This window comes from Corvus moneduloides, chromosome 6, assembly GCF_009650955.1.
Source record: "Corvus moneduloides isolate bCorMon1 chromosome 6, bCorMon1.pri, whole genome shotgun sequence".
Classification (NCBI taxonomy): domain Eukaryota; kingdom Metazoa; phylum Chordata; class Aves; order Passeriformes; family Corvidae; genus Corvus; species Corvus moneduloides.
Window position 1 is genome coordinate 1831822 of NC_045481.1, and position 16583 is coordinate 1848404.

Genomic DNA, 16583 nt, shown 5'->3' on the forward strand with positions numbered 1-16583 from the left:
CTGAACGGGATTGTGATGTTGGATTTTTGCACGTTCCATCATTGTTAGGAATGGATTGTGATGTTGGTTTTTTCATGGTCCTTAATGTGAGAGAAGCTTTGCCTGGGTTCTGTAATGTAACGCTGTAGAATGTCTGCAGTTTGGGTGCTCAGTTTGGAAGGATGGGGGGGGGGGGTCTTCACAGTCCTGGAAAATTTTATCAGAAGAAAAGAACCCGGAACCAGACGGAATGGAGCCAAGGAAAAAGATAAGACTGATAAGATGATACTCAGCAACTCCAAAGAATTAATGAATGATGCATGATGGTGATGAATAAAAATAAGCGATGTACTTTTAAAGCCGATCTTTTGGCTGTACAGGTGCGCCTTTGGCTCTCTGCCGAAGCACCCGGCCGTACCGCCCCTTTTGCTGTTGTCTCCTAATTGTCCCTTTTTCTTAAACTTTCCTTCAAATTTTACAAATAGCGAACCTCGTGTTTCACAATTTGGTGGCCCGTACGGGGATAAGGGCTCAGCTCTGGGATCTCCCGGGGAACCCAGAGCAGGGGGGGGCCCCCGCCCGCTTTTGGCGGCCTCGCTTTGTGCTTCCCGGCGGGGTCAGGGGGCTTTGCAGTCAAACACCCGGAGGGCAAGAGAGGAGACAAAGCAACAAGAAAGGAAAGAAAAGGCTCCCTGAGGTACCGCGGTAATTAAACACGTAAAATCTTGTGCACCAAGACTCCGAGAAAGGTGAGTAGTTTTTCTTTCCTCTTTTTGGGGGGATAAGGGGGATGAAAGTGTGTGCATGAGACGCGGGCTGGTTACCCCAGAGCTGCGAAGCGAGTGTGGAGCCTCTGAGGCTGCGGCTCTGCTCTGCCGCGAGGGAAGCAGTCAGCAAAGAGGCGAAGCCAAAGATAAAAGGAGTGAGAGAAGCCCCGGGTTAACTGGGACGGGCTTTCAGGGGAGGGATTGGACTCCTTGAAGGAGGAGAGTCAAGAATTTCCTAGTATGGGATCCGAGAAATTTAGGGTTTAAGACTGCCGGATTGAGGGTTCAAAAATTCGAGACATCCGGGCTTAATTCTGCTAAATGGAGGGTTAGTTCCGAGACATTTGGGTTTTGAGGCTGCTGGATTGAGAGTTTAAAAAAATTTCAAGAAATCCAGGCTTAATTCTGCCAAATTGAGGATTACTTCAAGAAAGCTGGAATTTTGGGCCCAGGGGTGAGCATTGGCCAACAATTTGAAATCAAAAGGTACCTAAGTCTTGTGTGGTTGTGACTGATAGCGCTTGAGAAAGAGAAGTTGGAACAATAAAAAGGAGTGAGTGAGAATGAATGAGAATGTATGTGATAGAAATGCTAAACCTTGAAATAGAACTTTATTTTCTGGAAGGAGGCACATTTTATTAAGGGGCCGAAGCCGGGTTCAATGGAGCCGCGGCAGAGAACGCAGCGGGGGCAGGGGCTGCTGGAACGGCCGCGGACATCGGGAGCGGGGCAGGAGCGGGGCAGGGGCGGGGCCGGGGTGGGCCCCAAAAGCGGCGGGCTGGGCTGGTGTGGAGCGGAGAGCCGGGCTGGGGACGGGCACAGGGACACCGAAAGCGGCGGGCTGGGAGCTGTGGAGCGGAGAGTCGGGCTAGGGCCGGGCACAGGGACACCGAAAGCGGCGGGCTGGGAGCTGTGGAGCGGAGAGCCGGGCTGGGGCCGGGCACAGGGACACCGAAAGCGGCGGGCTGGGCTGGTGTGGAGCGGAGAGCCGGGCTAGGGCGGGCACAGGGACACCGAAAGCGGCGGGCTGGGCTGGTGTGGAGCGGAGAGCCGGGCTAGGGACGGGCACAGGGACACCGAAAGCGGCGGGCTGGGCTGGTGTGGAGCGGAGAGCCGGGCTAGGGCCGGGCACAGGGACACCGAAAGCGGCGGGCTGGGCTGGTGTGGAGCGGAGAGCCGGGCTAGGGCCGGGCACAGGGACACCGAAAGCGGCGGGCTGGGAGCTGTGGAGCGGAGAGCCGGGCTGGGGCCGGGCACAGGGACACCGAAAGCGGCGGGCTGGGCTGGTGTGGAGCGGAGAGCCGGGCTAGGGCCGGGCACAGGGACACCGAAAGCGGCGGCTGGGAGCTGTGGAGCGGAGAGCCGGGCTGGGGACGGGCACAGGGACACCGAAAGCGGCGGGCTGGGAGCTGTGGAGCGGGAGCCGGGCTAGGGACGGGCACAGGGACACCGAAAGCGGCGGGCTGGGCTGGTGTGGAGCGGAGAGCCGGGCTAGGGACGGGCACAGGGACACCGAAAGCGGCGGGCTGGGCTGGTGTGGAGCGGAGAGCCGGGCTGGGGACGGGCACAGGGACACCGAAAGCGGCGGGCTGGGCTGGTGTGGAGCGGAGAGCCGGGCTGGGGCCGGGCACAGGGACACCGAAAGCGGCGGGCTGGGCTGGTGTGGAGCGGAGAGCCGGGCTGGGGCCGGGCACAGGGACACCGAAAGCGGCGGGCTGGGCTGGTGTGGAGCGGAGAGCCGGGCTGGGGACGGGCACAGGGACACCGAAAGCGGCGGGCTGGGCTGGTGTGGAGCGGAGAGCCGGGCTGGGGACGGGCACAGGGACACCGAAAGCGGCGGGCTGGGAGCTGTGGAGCGGGAGCCGGGCTGGGGACGGGCACAGGGACTCCGAAGGCGGCGGGCTGGGCTGGTGTGGAGCGTAGAGCCGGGCTGGGGCCGGGCACAGGGACACCGTAAGGGGGGGCTGGGCTGGTGTGGAGCGGAGAGCCGGGCTAGGGCCGGGCACAGGGACACCGAAAGCGGCGGGCTGGGCTGGTGTGGAGCGGAGAGCCGGGCTGGGGACGGGCACAGGGACACCGAAAGCGGCGGGCTGGGCTGGTGTGGAGCGGAGAGCCGGGCTGGGGACGGGCACAGGGACACCGAAAGCGGCGGGCTGGGAGCTGTGGAGCGGAAGGCCGGGCACAGGGACACCGAAAGCGGCGGGCTGGGCTGGTGTGGAGCGGAGAGCCGGGCTGGGGACGGGCACAGGGACACCGAAAGCGGCGGGCTGGGCTGGTGTGGAGCGGAAGGCCGGGCACAGGGACACCGAAAGCGGCGGCTGGGAGCTGTGGAGCGGAGAGCCGGGCTGGGGCCGGGCACAGGGACACCGAAGGCGGCGGGCTGGGCTGGTGTGGAGCGTAGAGCCGGGCTGGGGCCGGGCACAGGGACACCGAAAGCGGCGGGCTGGGAGCTGTGGAGCGGAGAGCCGGGCTGGGGCCGGGCACAGGGACACCGTAAGGGGGGGCTGGGCTACCGCTGGAGCCGCAGGGGCTGGAGGGGGCGGCGGGAACAGCGGGGCTACCGGCGGAGCCGCCGCCGCCGGGACAAGCGGTGGAGCCGCGGGCGGTGCCTGAGAGCCGGCACAGGCGGGACCTCGGGCTCCGGGAGCGGCGCTGCAGCTGCGAGCGGCGCCACAGGAGCCTGGGCTTGGGGCGAGGCAGGCGGGAATGGAGGGGGCGATGCTGCCAGGGGCTCCCAGCCCTTCTCTTTCTTGTTTGCCCTTTGCTCCTTTCCTTGGGTCTCGGACAACTTTACAATTCTTATCCCCTCTTATCCCTGTTTCCCTACCTAGCATGAAGCGTACTTGCTTTCTTCTATGTTAACGAGTTCTTTTGAATTTACAAATCCTTGTAAAGCCTGACAGACCCAGACTTCAAGAGCCATGTCTGGGCCAGAAGACACGGTCGGATCTTATTTCCTTCTCGGCCCAACCAAACATACAAAACTGGATCATTTTGACTTTGCTCGTTTCCTTTGTACTTGGGTTTGTATTCCAGTTAGCCAGCATAACTCCCCAAGGGCTTTCCTGGGCTATTTCCGCTGGCACGCCTCTATTCCGTTTTTTTATTCCCTGACTCTTGCTTACTAGTTTTATGTCCCATTTTCTCAGAATCTTATCTATCTTTCCCAGGCCTTTGTTTCCCACCTTTTTAATAAAAACCAACAAAACAACTCTTCAAACCTCACCACCTCTTTCCCCTTTCTTCTCCTAGAATATAACAGTTCCCTCTTAATAAAATATGCCTCCTTCCAGAAAATAAAGTTCTATTTCAAGGTTTAGCATTTCTATCACATACATTCTCATTCATTCTCACTCACTCCTTTTTATTGTTCCAACTTCTCTTTCTCAAGCGCTATCAGTCACAACCACACAAGACTTAGGTACCTTTTGATTTCAAATTGTTGGCCAATGCTCACCCCTGGGCCCAAAATTCCAGCTTTCTTGAAGTAATCCTCAATTTGGCAGAATTAAGCCTGGATTTCTTGAAATTTTTTTAAACTCTCAATCCAGCAGCCTCAAAACCCAAATGTCTCGGAACTAACCCTCCATTTAGCAGAATTAAGCCCGGATGTCTCGAATTTTTGAACCCTCAATCCGGCAGTCTTAAACCCTAAATTTCTCGGATCCCATACTAGGAAATTCTTGACTCTCCTCCTTCAAGGAGTCCAATCCCTCCCCTGAAAGCCCGTCCCAGTTAACCCGGGGCTTCTCTCACTCCTTTTCTCTTTGGCTTCGCCTCTTTGCTGACTGCTTCCCTCGCGGCAGAGCAGAGCCGCAGCCTCAGAGGCTCCACACTCGCTTCGCAGCTCTGGGGTAACCAGCCCGCGTCTCATGCACACACTTTCATCGCCCTTATCGCCCCAAAAAGAGGAAAGAAAAACTACTCACCTTTCTCGGAGTCTTGGTGCACAAGATTTTACGTGTTTAATTACCGCGGTACCTCAGGGAGCCTTTTCTTTCCTTTCTTGTTGCTTTGTCTCCTCTCTTGCCCTCCGGGTGTTTGACTGCAAAGCCCCCTGACCCCGCCGGGAAGCACAAAGCGAGGCCGCCAAAAGCGGGCGGGGGCCCCCCCCTGCTCTGGGTTCCCCGGGAGATCCCAGAGCTGAGCCCTTATCCCCGTACGGGCCACCAAATTGTGAAACACGAGGTTCGCTATTTGTAAAATTTGAAGGAAAGTTTAAGAAAAAGGGACAATTAGGAGACAACAGCAAAAGGGGCGGTACGGCCGGGTGCTTCGGCAGAGAGCCAAAGGCGCACCTGTACAGCCAAAAGATCGGCTTTAAAAGTACATCGCTTATTTTTATTCATCACCATCATGCATCATTCATTAATTCTTTGGAGTTGCTGAGTATCATCTTATCAGTCTTATCTTTTTCCTTGGCTCCATTCCGTCTGGTTCCGGGTTCTTTTCTTCTGATAAAATTTTCCAGGACTGTGAAGACCCCCCCCCCCCCATCCTTCCCAAACTGAGCATCCAAACTGCAGACATTCTACAGCGTTACATTACAGAACCCAGGCAAAGCTTCTCTCACATTAAGGACCATGAAAAAACCAACATCACAATCCATTCCTAACAATGATGGAACGTGCAAAAAGCCAACATCACAATCCCGTTCAGAACAGAGGGATCTGCGGTGATGCGCATGCGCAGGCGGAGTGATCCGCCGGGAGGGACTATTTGTGATGCGACCCTGCCCGCGGAGGGGTCAGCGGTGATGCGTCCCCGCCCGCGCATGCGCACTGCTCCGCGCACCCGCGGAGTGATCCGCCGGGAGGGACTATTTGTGATGCGGTCCTGCCCGCGGAGGGATCAGCGGTGATGCGTCCCCGCCCGCGCATGCGCACTGATCCGCGCACCCGCGGAGTGATCCGCCGGGAGGGACTATTTGTGATGCGACCCTGCCCGCGGAGGGATCAGCGGTGATGCGTCCCCGCCCGCGCATGCGCACTGATCCGCGCACCCCCGGCCATCTGCGCACGCGCAAGGATCCGCGCACGCGCAGCTGCCAAAACGAGCTTCACTCGAGAATTTGAAGGAAAGTTGAAGAAAAGGGACAATTTAATAAAAGCTTAAGGAAATCAGGAGACAGCAGCACAAAGGGCGCTACGGCCGGGTGCTTCGCACAGAGACAAAGGCGCACCTGTACAGCCAAAAGATCGCCTTTAACAGCGAGCTCCCGCAGCCAGCTCCCAATCCCAGCCCGCCTTCCCGGGCAGGGTTTCTTTCGGACCAGGGCTGCGTTTCCATCCCCCGCTCTGGGAGTCACCAGGTGCGTTAGGAGCGAGCCGATCCCGCTCCCTGAAACACAAGGGCTTGCTCGAGGAGACTGCTCCTGTTCCTCTGTTCCAGCCACTCTGCTCTCCCCAAAACACCATTTCCTCGGAGCTCCTCTGAAACTGCATTTCCATGGACCCAGGGCTCCAGAAGCTGCAGAGCCGTGCAATGGGGTTTTTTTTGGGAAGGGACCTTAAGCTCTTGTCACGAGAATTTCAGGGCTCTAAGACTCACAGAACGATTTGGGCTTGGAAGGACCTTAAAGCTCATCCAGTGCCAGCGCTGCCACGGGCAGGGACACCTCCCACTGTCCCGGGCTGCTCCCAGCCCCAGTGTCCAGCCTGGCCTGGAACATTCCAGGGGATCCAGGAGCAAATCCCCCCTCTCTGGGCAGACAGAATGAGCTAAACCTGGCTATTCCTGAGGGAGTGATGGGAACACAGCCGAGTGCTGCATCCCTGATTCCCACTGGGAATCTCCATGTCCTTCCTGCTGCGGGATCCAGGAGTTGCAGTAGGATTTTTGTGTTTGGTGCTGCATTCCCAGCACAGCAGAACCTGTCACCCTCGGAAACACGGCCAGCGTGACAAGTTTTTGCTCCCTTTGTGCTTTGTTTTTGCTGTGTTTTGTTTCTCTCGACAGCTGCTTTAGAACTTCTGTGTTGCTGTTTAGACATCAAGCTTTGGGGCTGAGGTTTTTTCATTCCCAGGTGCTTGCTGGCAGTAAAAATACACTTCACATCTGCAGTGTGTGCACGTGGCTTGGGCTGTGCATTCACAGTTCTGGGGCACAAAGAAGTCCCTTCACACCTGTGCTGCTGGTGGTGTCCCCTGTGAGACGTTTGGTGGCTCGTTTGTGGCTCTCTCAGTTGTTCCCGTGCAGGGCTGACCTCAGGAACACTCCCTCATGAAAAAACCTGGGAAATGGGTTTATACTTGAGAGTTTTGCTGACTTTACTATCACTGAGCTGCACAGTTCTGCTGAAAGTGGGATCAGTGCCAGCAAAAGGAGCCTTTGGACAGCTGGCAGTTGGGCTGAGATTCCCACAAAAGCACTGAGGTCACCCCCATGAAATTGTGTGGGCTGCTCCTGATAGCTGTTAATACGGAGATATTCCACTGTCATTAATTATGACTTCTGCTGATAATCATAATTAAAATATACATGAATGTGATAAGACTGGCATCAATCCTTTCCAAAGGCTTTCTCTGTTCCAGGCCAGAGTGTACCTAGAGAGGCCAAATCTCCTTTTTCAGAGTATTTTTGGGACGAGAAGCGGCGCTGGGGAATCCCACGCGAACGTGTCGGGATGCGGATCCAGCGCTTTGCAGGGAAAGCTCCAGCAAACAAAAGTTAATGGTTCAGAAAAAATCCCTGTCAAAATGCCACTTCTCAGGAGGCTGCTGTGCCAACCTTCTGGTTTCAGGTTTATGAGGAGCTAAGGAGTGGTTTGAGATTTATTGGGAGCTAAGGAAGGCTCCATCCTGGCTGAGCAGCTGGGATTGCACGTGCAGAGATCATGGCCAGCATCTGCTGAGCACCCCAAAGAAATCAGCTCCAAATTCACCTCTGCACCCTAAAGCAGCCCAGCTGAGCAGCTCAGGTGCTCCCTGTATTTCCCAGTGCAGGAGGAACAGGCCTTGGAGCAGTTTAAAGTCCTGCTTCCTCCTGCCCCTCTCCAAATTAACTGCCCTGACACTAATTGGCATCTCCTCAGTGCCTGCAGCTGCTTCCAAGGAGCTCCAAACAAATGAACTCTTAAACAAGGTAGGGAGCAGCTCAGGGAGAGCTGGTGCCTGGGAACAGAGGAGCTCCTCTGTGTCCCCTCAGCTCCCTGTGTCCCCTCAGGCCCACTGTCCCCTCGATGTCCTTACGCTGAATTCTCTGTCCATTCCTTTGCTCCCTGTTGCTGGTGGCACCATTCTCCCCTCTAGCCTCTCTTTTCAATGCCAACAGATGTCACCAGGTGAATTGTGCTATACTTGATGTTTATGGAAAAATTTGTATTTTATGTCGTGCTTGGCTGTGACTGTACATTATGTAGGCGGGAAGTGGGGATTAGATGGGTGGATTTATGTAAACTTTAGTGTATGAATTATTTTGCTTTTTTATTCCCTGGCGTGCTCGATCTGTGGAGAATTTCCACCTTGTGCCCTGCGCAGAATAAACAATGTCCTCTTTCTAAACCTGACTCGTTGTTCATGTTTAGAGTCCCTAAGATTCGGCAACACCCTCAGCTCTTCTGTGTCCACTCACAACTCCCCCATGTCCCCTCACCTCCCATGTCCCTTCACACCCTCCATGTCTCCTCACCCTCCATGTTCCCTCACACCCCTGTATCCTCTCAGCTCCTCCGTGTCCCATCAGCTCCTCCATGTCCATTCCCAAACCCGTGTTCCTCACACCTCCACACCTCCTCCCATCCTCAACATCCCCTCATATCCTCAATGTCCCCTCACACTCTCCATGTCCCCTCACACTCTCCATGTCCCCTCACACTCTCCATGCCCCCTCACACTCTCCATGCCCCCTCACACCCCTATATCCCCTCCCGCCCACGTTGCCGCAGACTGCCCTCTCACCCCCTATCCCCTCAGTCCTGTGTCCACCCCCGTGTCCCCTCACATCCCCCCCGTGTCCCCTCACACTCCATGTCCCCTCACACCCCCGTGTCCCCTCACACCCTCTCACTCCCGCCGCCCCTCTCGCCCTTTCCCGCCAAGCCGCACCATCCGCCTCCAGCAGGAGGTGCCAGCGGCCCGCCCCACGGGGAGGGCGCCGCGCTGCGGGCCGGCGCTCGGGCTGCCCTGGGCTGCCGGTGCGGCCGCTGCCGCCGGTACCGCCGGAGCTACCGCCCTCCCTTCCCGCTCCGCGGTCCCGTTCTCCGGGCGGCCCCGCGCCCCTCACCGTGCAGCGGACGGGATCCGGGCAGCGCGGCGGGCTGGTACCGCGGCTGGCAGGCACCACAGCGGGCGCCTGTGCGCGCACAGAGCGAGAGGCCCCCGGCGGCGCTGCCCGCCGTGCGCGGGCCGGGGCCGGTACCGGGACCGGGAGGGGGACCAGGACCGGGATCGGGATGCGGCTGCAGTGCGAGGTGGAGGTGCTCAGCCGGCTCCTGCCCACGTACGGGCTGCGGGGCCGCGGCCGCGCGGCGCGGGCGCTGCTGTCGCTCGGGCGCCCGCCCGGCGCTGCCGGTGCAGGGATTTACCTCATGGTGTGCACGGCGCGGGACCGCGGCGGGGCTCGGTACAAGGTTGGGGACGGCGGCGGGGGGCGGGACACAGCGGGGGCGGGGGGGGGTGCCCCGGGGCGGCCGCTGAGCCCGCTGTGCCCGCAGGTGCAGCAGAACGTGGAGCGGCTCTTCACGCGCTTCGTGGAGGAGGGGAAGGCCACGGTGCGGCTGCGGGAGCCCGCGGTGGATCTGTGCCTCAGCAAGGTGGGAACGGGAACGGCGGGGCCGGGAGGCTCCGGCACCGCCACAGCGACAGAGCCGGGGCTCAACAGGCTCTGTCTCGCCGCGGGAAGGGGGGACGGGACATTAGAATTCCAGAATGTTTGGGTTGGAAGGGACATTAAATACCATCCAGTGCCACCTCTGCCACGGCAGGGACACCTCCCACTATCCCAGGTTGCTCCAAGCCCCGATGTCCAGCCTGGCCTTGGGCACTGCCAGGGATCCAGGGGCAGCCCCAGCTTCTCTGGGCACCCTGTGCCAGGGCCTCTCCATCCTCACAGCCAGGAATTCCCAATTCCCAATATCCCACCTAACCGTGCCTTCTGGCAGTGGGAAGCCGTTCCTTCTTTTCTGGGCTGTGTTCTTTCTCCTCTTCTGCTTCAGAAGTCCATTTTCATGTTTTGCTTCATAGCTTCTTTCGAAGAAACTTTTTTCACTCCTCTGAGTATTGGTCTTTGGCCTTAAGTTCCATTAAATAGTTGTTCCTGACAGGCTTTCTCATGGAAAATAAAAGAATATCCTCTTGTTTTCATGGACAAACATCAGTGCCCACTGTGCCTTTCAAAGCACACAGGGAGCAGGGCACAGGCACCATCTCACCTTATTCCACACTGTATTTATTTAGAGTTCATAGAGGATTTGGAAGCTGTGAAGTGTTTTTAACAATGCTAAACTCACCCAAAAAATCACATATTAACACTAAATTCTCATGTCCTTTTCTTCTGTGTCTGTTGCAGGAATCTTTTGTAGCCCCATAGGAGAGAAAAGTGGGACAGGTTTTCTAAAGCCTCTGAGTTCTTACCTAAAGCTTTAGAGTCAGGCTGTGTAAATAAAAGCAAATAATGTTGATTGCTGGCTTGGAAAATCCTTTTGATTTTCTGTTGTCCGAAGCTGAGGAAGGCAGCCTTAATTTTATGAACCTGTTAAAGGGTTAAATGGAAAGGGAGGACACCAACCCAGTTATTTTTTTCCTGTTACAAGCCCATTTGCTCTGTATTTTGGAAACATTAAGGGTCTTGCATTAAATCCAGAATAACTTCTGTTTCCTTGACTCTGATTTTTTCTGCTGAGAGTGAGAGTGAGAAATCAAAGAGTTTATCTCAAAATATTACAGCTTCCTCTTGAGCTCTCCAAATCCAGAACCCAAATTTAAGATGTTTGATAACTTTTCTGTAGTTTTCTGCCAGATTTTTATTACTTCATTACAGAAAAGCTTCTTAACTCTCAAAAATGGACAAAAACTTTGTGGGAAAGAGATTTCCAAATACTGGGAATGGGAATATTGGTTATGTGCAGCTGCCTGGGAAATCCCCCTGCTTGTGCTCTGCCAGGCCCTGGATTGCTGCAATCAGCCAAGTGAGGAATTGAGTTGGGAAACATCAGTGCAGAGCATCCAACCCTGGAGCAGAAATAATAAAGTCTGGGTGTTTGGTGGGGTTTATTTCCCTTCAGCAGGTCCGAGCCTGCTTCCCTGGATCCGCCTCAGCTCCGATTTCCTTGGCATCGCTCATGGAGCTCTGAGACTTGGGAGGCATCAGCACACATTAAACTCCTTTCCCAGCAAAATCTCTGTGGCTGAGACTTCAGGCTTGTGGCAGGAAATTGCATCCTGAGCTCTTCCAAATAATTATTGGCTTTTTTTTTTTTCTTAGATGTGTCTTAGTATTTTCCTCAACACATTCAAGGTTTCTCAACAAGAGGTTGAGAGCTACTGCATGGCCCTTAGGGAGGTCTTGTGGAGGAACTTGTGCTTTGTGCTTGAGAGCAAAGAAATCCAGCCTGTAACTTCATTCTGTTGTTCAGTATTCATTTCACTTGCTCCTTACAAGTCTGGAGGACTTTTTTGACTTAATTCCCATTTTAGTTATCTTGGAAACACCACAAATCTTCCTGGAATTAGGGGAAATCCTGTAGCTAAATGTGTGTGTTAGACTGGCTGAGATAATGAGGGTTGGTGGTCTTAGAGTCCCAGGATGGTTTGGGATGGAAGGGACCCTAAATCCCATCCCGTTTCCCCCCTTCCACTATCACAGGGTGTTCCAAGCCCCATCCAGCCTGGCCTGGGACACTTCCAGGGATCCAGGGGCAGCCACAGCTTCTCTGGATAACCTCTCTTGGATACAAAGGTGTTTGTTGTGCAGCTTCCCTGTCTCTGGAAGGTGTCACAGCAGAAGTTGTGCTTGGAATGCTTAAGAAAAATTATAATTTCAGTTTACAGATGCAGTCAATTATGCCTGGCTTTTAATGTCTGTCTTTATCTCACATTTCCATCCAGGATTATCTCCAATATCTTTATTTTGTTGTGCTGGGTGCTTATAGCACATTATGTGCTCTAGTCCTGAACCCTCTATCATTTGGTCTAAACAAACACATTTAGGAGCAGAATTGTCTTTGAGGTGCAAAATGTGTCACTGGGCTTGGGCAGGTCACAGCTGGGAACACAGGGACAACCTCTGGGCTCCCAGAGCCCTGCCAGAACTCCAGGTTTGTTCTTTTGTTTTACTTCTATGGCTGCATTGTGGGTTTTATTTTAGAATTCACTTTTGAGCTCAGTGCCTGTCAGCTGCACATCAGCTCAAGCAGAAACTTCCTGGAAAATCTAGAAGAGAAATATTTGGTCACAAATGTTCATAAAAGTGAATTAAATCAGTACAACAGATGCATCACAGCTTTCTGGATCTTTATTTAAATACAAGTCACCTGATAATTCTGTTCTTCCTGAGAGTCAGTGGGAGCCTTTAATGGCTTCCCACTGCCAGAGGGCAGGGATGGATGGGATATTGGGAAGGAATTCCTGGCTGGGAGGATGAAGAGGCCCTGGCACAGGGTGCCCAGAGAAGCTGGGGCTGCCCCTGGATCCCTGGCAGTGTCCAAGGCCAGGTTGGATGGGGCTTGGAGCAGCCTGGGACAGTGGGAGGTGTCCCTGCCCATGGCAGGGGGTGGGACTGGATGGGCTTTAATGTCCCTTCCAACCCAAACCATCCTGGGATTTTACTGCTATTATATTGTATCCCACCTAAAGCATTATTTGATCTTTGTTTGCAAATAATTTGCCTCTTGTGTGCTGCTGGCACAAGCAGAGCTGTGTGTGGCCACGAGCACTGACTTCACCTGCCTTGAAGCTTTCCACCTTCCTTTATGCTGAATTCAACCCCTGCTTCCATCCTTTTTCTTCCTAGCAACTTCCAGGACTTACTGCCTCAGATTTTAGACCTCTTATTTCCCCATGTGTGTTTGTTCCTTATCCTGGTGGATTTTAGGGAGGTTGCAGTGCATCAGGGGTTTTTTTTCTTTATTTTCAGCTGTGGATTCCATGCGTTGTTCCTTCCCTGGGTGCTGCAGCGCAGTTTGATCCGGATTATTCATAACAGAGCCATTCCCTCTCCCATCCCATTGCCCTGCTGAGTGACACAAAACAGCTCAGAAAGTGTTTAATAACCAGGATAATGAACTTCTAACTCCAGCCTTGTGTTCCCCTGCAGGCAAATGTGATCAATTTAAAGACTTTCCTTTCAGCCGTGAGACTGGCTCACCAAGGCAGTGACACCGGAGTTCTCCCTCTCTCACCTCTGGTCCCAGCAAAGAATTCCGACGTGGAGAAACCCAAGACCAAAATGATCATCACTTCCAGGAGGGACTATCCCCTCACCAAGAGCTTCCCCTTCTCCCTGGAGCACCTGCAGACCTCGTACTGCAAACTGGCCAGGATCGACACGAGGGTGCTGTGCCTGAAGAAGCTCCGCAAGCTGGACCTGAGCCACAACCACATCAAGCAGCTGCCGGCCACCCTGGGGGACCTGGTGTGTCTGCAGGAGCTCGACCTGCACGACAACCACCTGGAGGCCTTCAGCGGGGCCCTGTGCAGCTCCAGCCTGCAGAAATCCCTGCAGTTCCTGGACCTGAGCCAGAACCAGATCCAGGCGCTGCCCATTGAGTTCTGCCAGCTGCGGGGCCTGGTGCAGCTGAGGCTCGACGACAACGCCCTGCTGCGCCTGCCCTGCAGGATCGGGCAGCTGAGCCACCTGCGCTTCCTGTCGGCAGCACGGAACAAGCTGCCCTTCCTGCCCAGTGACTTCAGGAAACTCTGTCTGGAGAACCTGGATCTCTTTGGGAATCCTTTTGAGCAGCCCAATCCGCTGGTTCCCAACATCCAGCTGAAAATCCCATTGACTCTGTTGGAGTGTGCTGCCAGGGCCACCGTCAATCACAGGTAAGGGCAGTGAGGGGCACAGCTGGCACTGCTCCTTCACACCTGTCCACCCTCACCTTCCCTCACTTGGCTCTTTCCTCTCAGTGCCTGTTTTCTCACCTATTAAATTCATAAGATTGAAATCCCTTTGAATTCCCCTTGTCAAATCATAGGGATAAGGCAGGAAATTGGTGCCTTGGAAGCATTCAGGGAAAGACAAGAGATTGTTTTTATCCACCAAAGGGGGATGAACAAAATATTTTTGGCCAATTTTGGGAAAAGAGAATCAGTTCTACAACCCTGAGCCACTTCTGCAGGCTTCTCCCTGCCGTAGGTTTTCCTTAAGCTCCTCATTTCTCTTGGTGTTGGAGTGAGCGTGTTCTGGCTTATTCAGAGAAGCCCAGCTCTGAGGTAGTTTAAAAAATATTATTTCACCAAGGAAATACCATCCTCCCAGGCTGCTGTTTGTTATCAGCTCCTTCCTCTTCCCCCACACCACTTGCATCGCTCCACCCCTGATCCTTCGTGTACCAGAATCCTCTCGGTACCAGCAGCTGCTGCTGCTGTTCCCACCCTGCTCTGGGTGGAAAGGGAGCACAAAGACAGAAATTTGGCACAGAAAGGGGGCAGAGAGAGGCTTCAAGTGTTCCCAGTCTCCATCCTGTGCCCATTCCTGCCTTGAGGGTGGGGAGTGCCCCTAAACCCGGGGTAATTGTGCAGAAATTTGCACCAAAGGCATCCACGGGCACACCCTGAAGGGAGCTGAGCCACCCACATGTTCTGGGCCAAATCACCCACTTCTGACCTTGCTGATTTTATAATTAAACCCCACACGTTTCCTTTCCCAACTTTATATAAATTGCAGTGGGTTTGATGTAAATATTAAGGCTGGGGTTTTTTTCTAGAGGATTTAATCCCTCAGCACTGGTCAGATTCCAGTTACTGTAAAAACCTTGAGAAAGGGATGAAACAGAAGAAGATGCAAAAATAATGTTTGGAAATCAGTCTTCATTCTGGGAAAGTGCCAGAGCTCTGATTATGCTTTCCCTGACCAGGAAAAAAGGGTGTTCTGAAATTAAGGTGGTGAAAAAAAAAGCCCCACAGGAGTCTTGGCTGTGTGAGTGACGGTGTGTGGAAAGAACTGGGAACGTGTAGGTGGAGGCAGGATGTGAGTCAGTGGGATCTGTGCTGAGTTTGGAGTGCCAGCTGGGCACTGCTGAGACCCACACTTGAGTTACCCCGACAGAATTCTGCAGGAGAATCATTTATTTTGTACCCCAAACTCGACACTGCTCCACTGCAAATTCCAAAAGGAGCAATTCCCGTTCCTGACTCTGGATGTCATTGCTGACACGATGGATGGAGAGAGCTGTGGAGCAAGAGAACTTTTAATTTCATGCCTGCAGGGCAGTGCTGCTGCAAAAGGCTCATTTCATCTCCTGCTTTCTCTGAGTTGTCTTTCAATGCTGCTACTCCTCGGTGTGAGAGAGGGAGGAGTAAATCGTGGGTGCTGTGTCAGGCCAGGGTGAAACACAGAGATCTCCCTGGGGAATGTGAGGGAAGAACAGAATGTGCCCAGTTGTCTCATTATTCTTAATCTTCCTTTAATTCTCTAATTCTCATTACTCTTAATCTTTAATTCCCTAATTGGCTGTGGCCCAGGATGTCGGGATTGCTGTGAGCTCCCTGTTGTGGTGTCTCCTGGAGTTCATATCCTTAGGGACTGCCTTGGGAGGTGGCATTTCCTTCCTAACCAGTCCAAAATCTCCGGTTTTCCATGTCTGTGCCCTGGGAATAGCATCTCCCACCTGGTGCCTGTGTCCTGTCACTGCGTTTGAGTGACACAGATAACTCTGTGATGAATTCACCCTCGCTCCTCTCATCCCACAGAATCCCTTACGGCTGTCACCTCCTCCCTTCCCACCTTTGCAAGGATCTGGAAGTGGCCAAAACGTGCCGGTGTGGGAGCGCCTGCCTGAGCAGCTTCATCCAGATCACGGTGACCATGAACCTGCACCACGTGGCCCACACCGTGGTGCTCGTGGATAACATGGGAGGCACGGAAGCTCCCATCCTCTGCTACTTCTGCTCCCTGGACTGCTATTCCCAGTTCCTGGACAGGCACCTCCAGAGCAACGGGTGACCACGAGCCAGTGCCAAAGCTCTGCCTGATGTTGTGCCTGGGAATGGAGGAGCCCGGAGGTGTTTCCTGCTTGTTCCCACCCGTGGTGTCACCGGCGTTCCCTGCGGAGACAAATCCCTCTGGGAGCGAGGGGACACACAGCCTGACCTGGCCTGACTCTTCTCCCCATCTGGAATCTCCTTTGGCTGGAACACAAAGCAATGTTTAGCTGGAGAGAACCTTCCTTAGAATGTATTTTCCTTTTCCTATTCCCAGGGCTTTGCTCAGAGTATCGCGTTCTGTGGGATAAGTGGTTCCCTCTTGGAAGGAGGAGGTGAGTTTATCCCAAGCTTACCCACACGTGAGGCTCTGAGCTCTGCCCACGGGCAGGGACTGCACTCCACCCTTCCCAACTTTTTTACTGTGGAGGAGAAATCACATCCAGCCCGGTTATGTAATTCCAGGTGCTTCTTTTTTAAAGGTTCTGTTACAACATTCCCACTTGGAGCAGGGACCAGCACTGCTGGGTTTTTACCAGAGCAGATGTTTTTTGGGGTTTCTCTCTTTGTGATACCAGAAATGTCTTTTTTCTAAATACGTGCCTGAAACTTTGTTTCTTAATCCTCATGTTTTACCGATTCTTGAATTTGTTTCACTGTGTTGACTTATTAAATTTTGAAGCCCTTCTATAACTTGTGGATTGTGTTTTGTCTGAGGAGTTTTCCATCCAGTCTATTCCAGGAATTAACTGCTGGC

The 16583-nt window shown here is 54.1% G+C and overlaps 1 protein-coding gene across 1 annotated transcript; it reads left to right on the forward strand.

Moving 5' to 3' along the window:
* Positions 1-8870: 8870 nt before the first annotated feature.
* LRR1 (leucine rich repeat protein 1) lies at positions 8871-16519 on the forward strand. Its single transcript, XM_032113400.1, has 4 exons — positions 8871-9315; positions 9400-9498; positions 12999-13726; positions 15596-16519. The coding sequence occupies exons 1-4, from the start codon at positions 9139-9141 to the stop codon at positions 15846-15848; spliced, it is 1257 nt and encodes a 418-aa protein (XP_031969291.1). The 5' UTR covers positions 8871-9138; the 3' UTR covers positions 15849-16519.
* Positions 16520-16583: the final 64 nt, after the last annotated feature.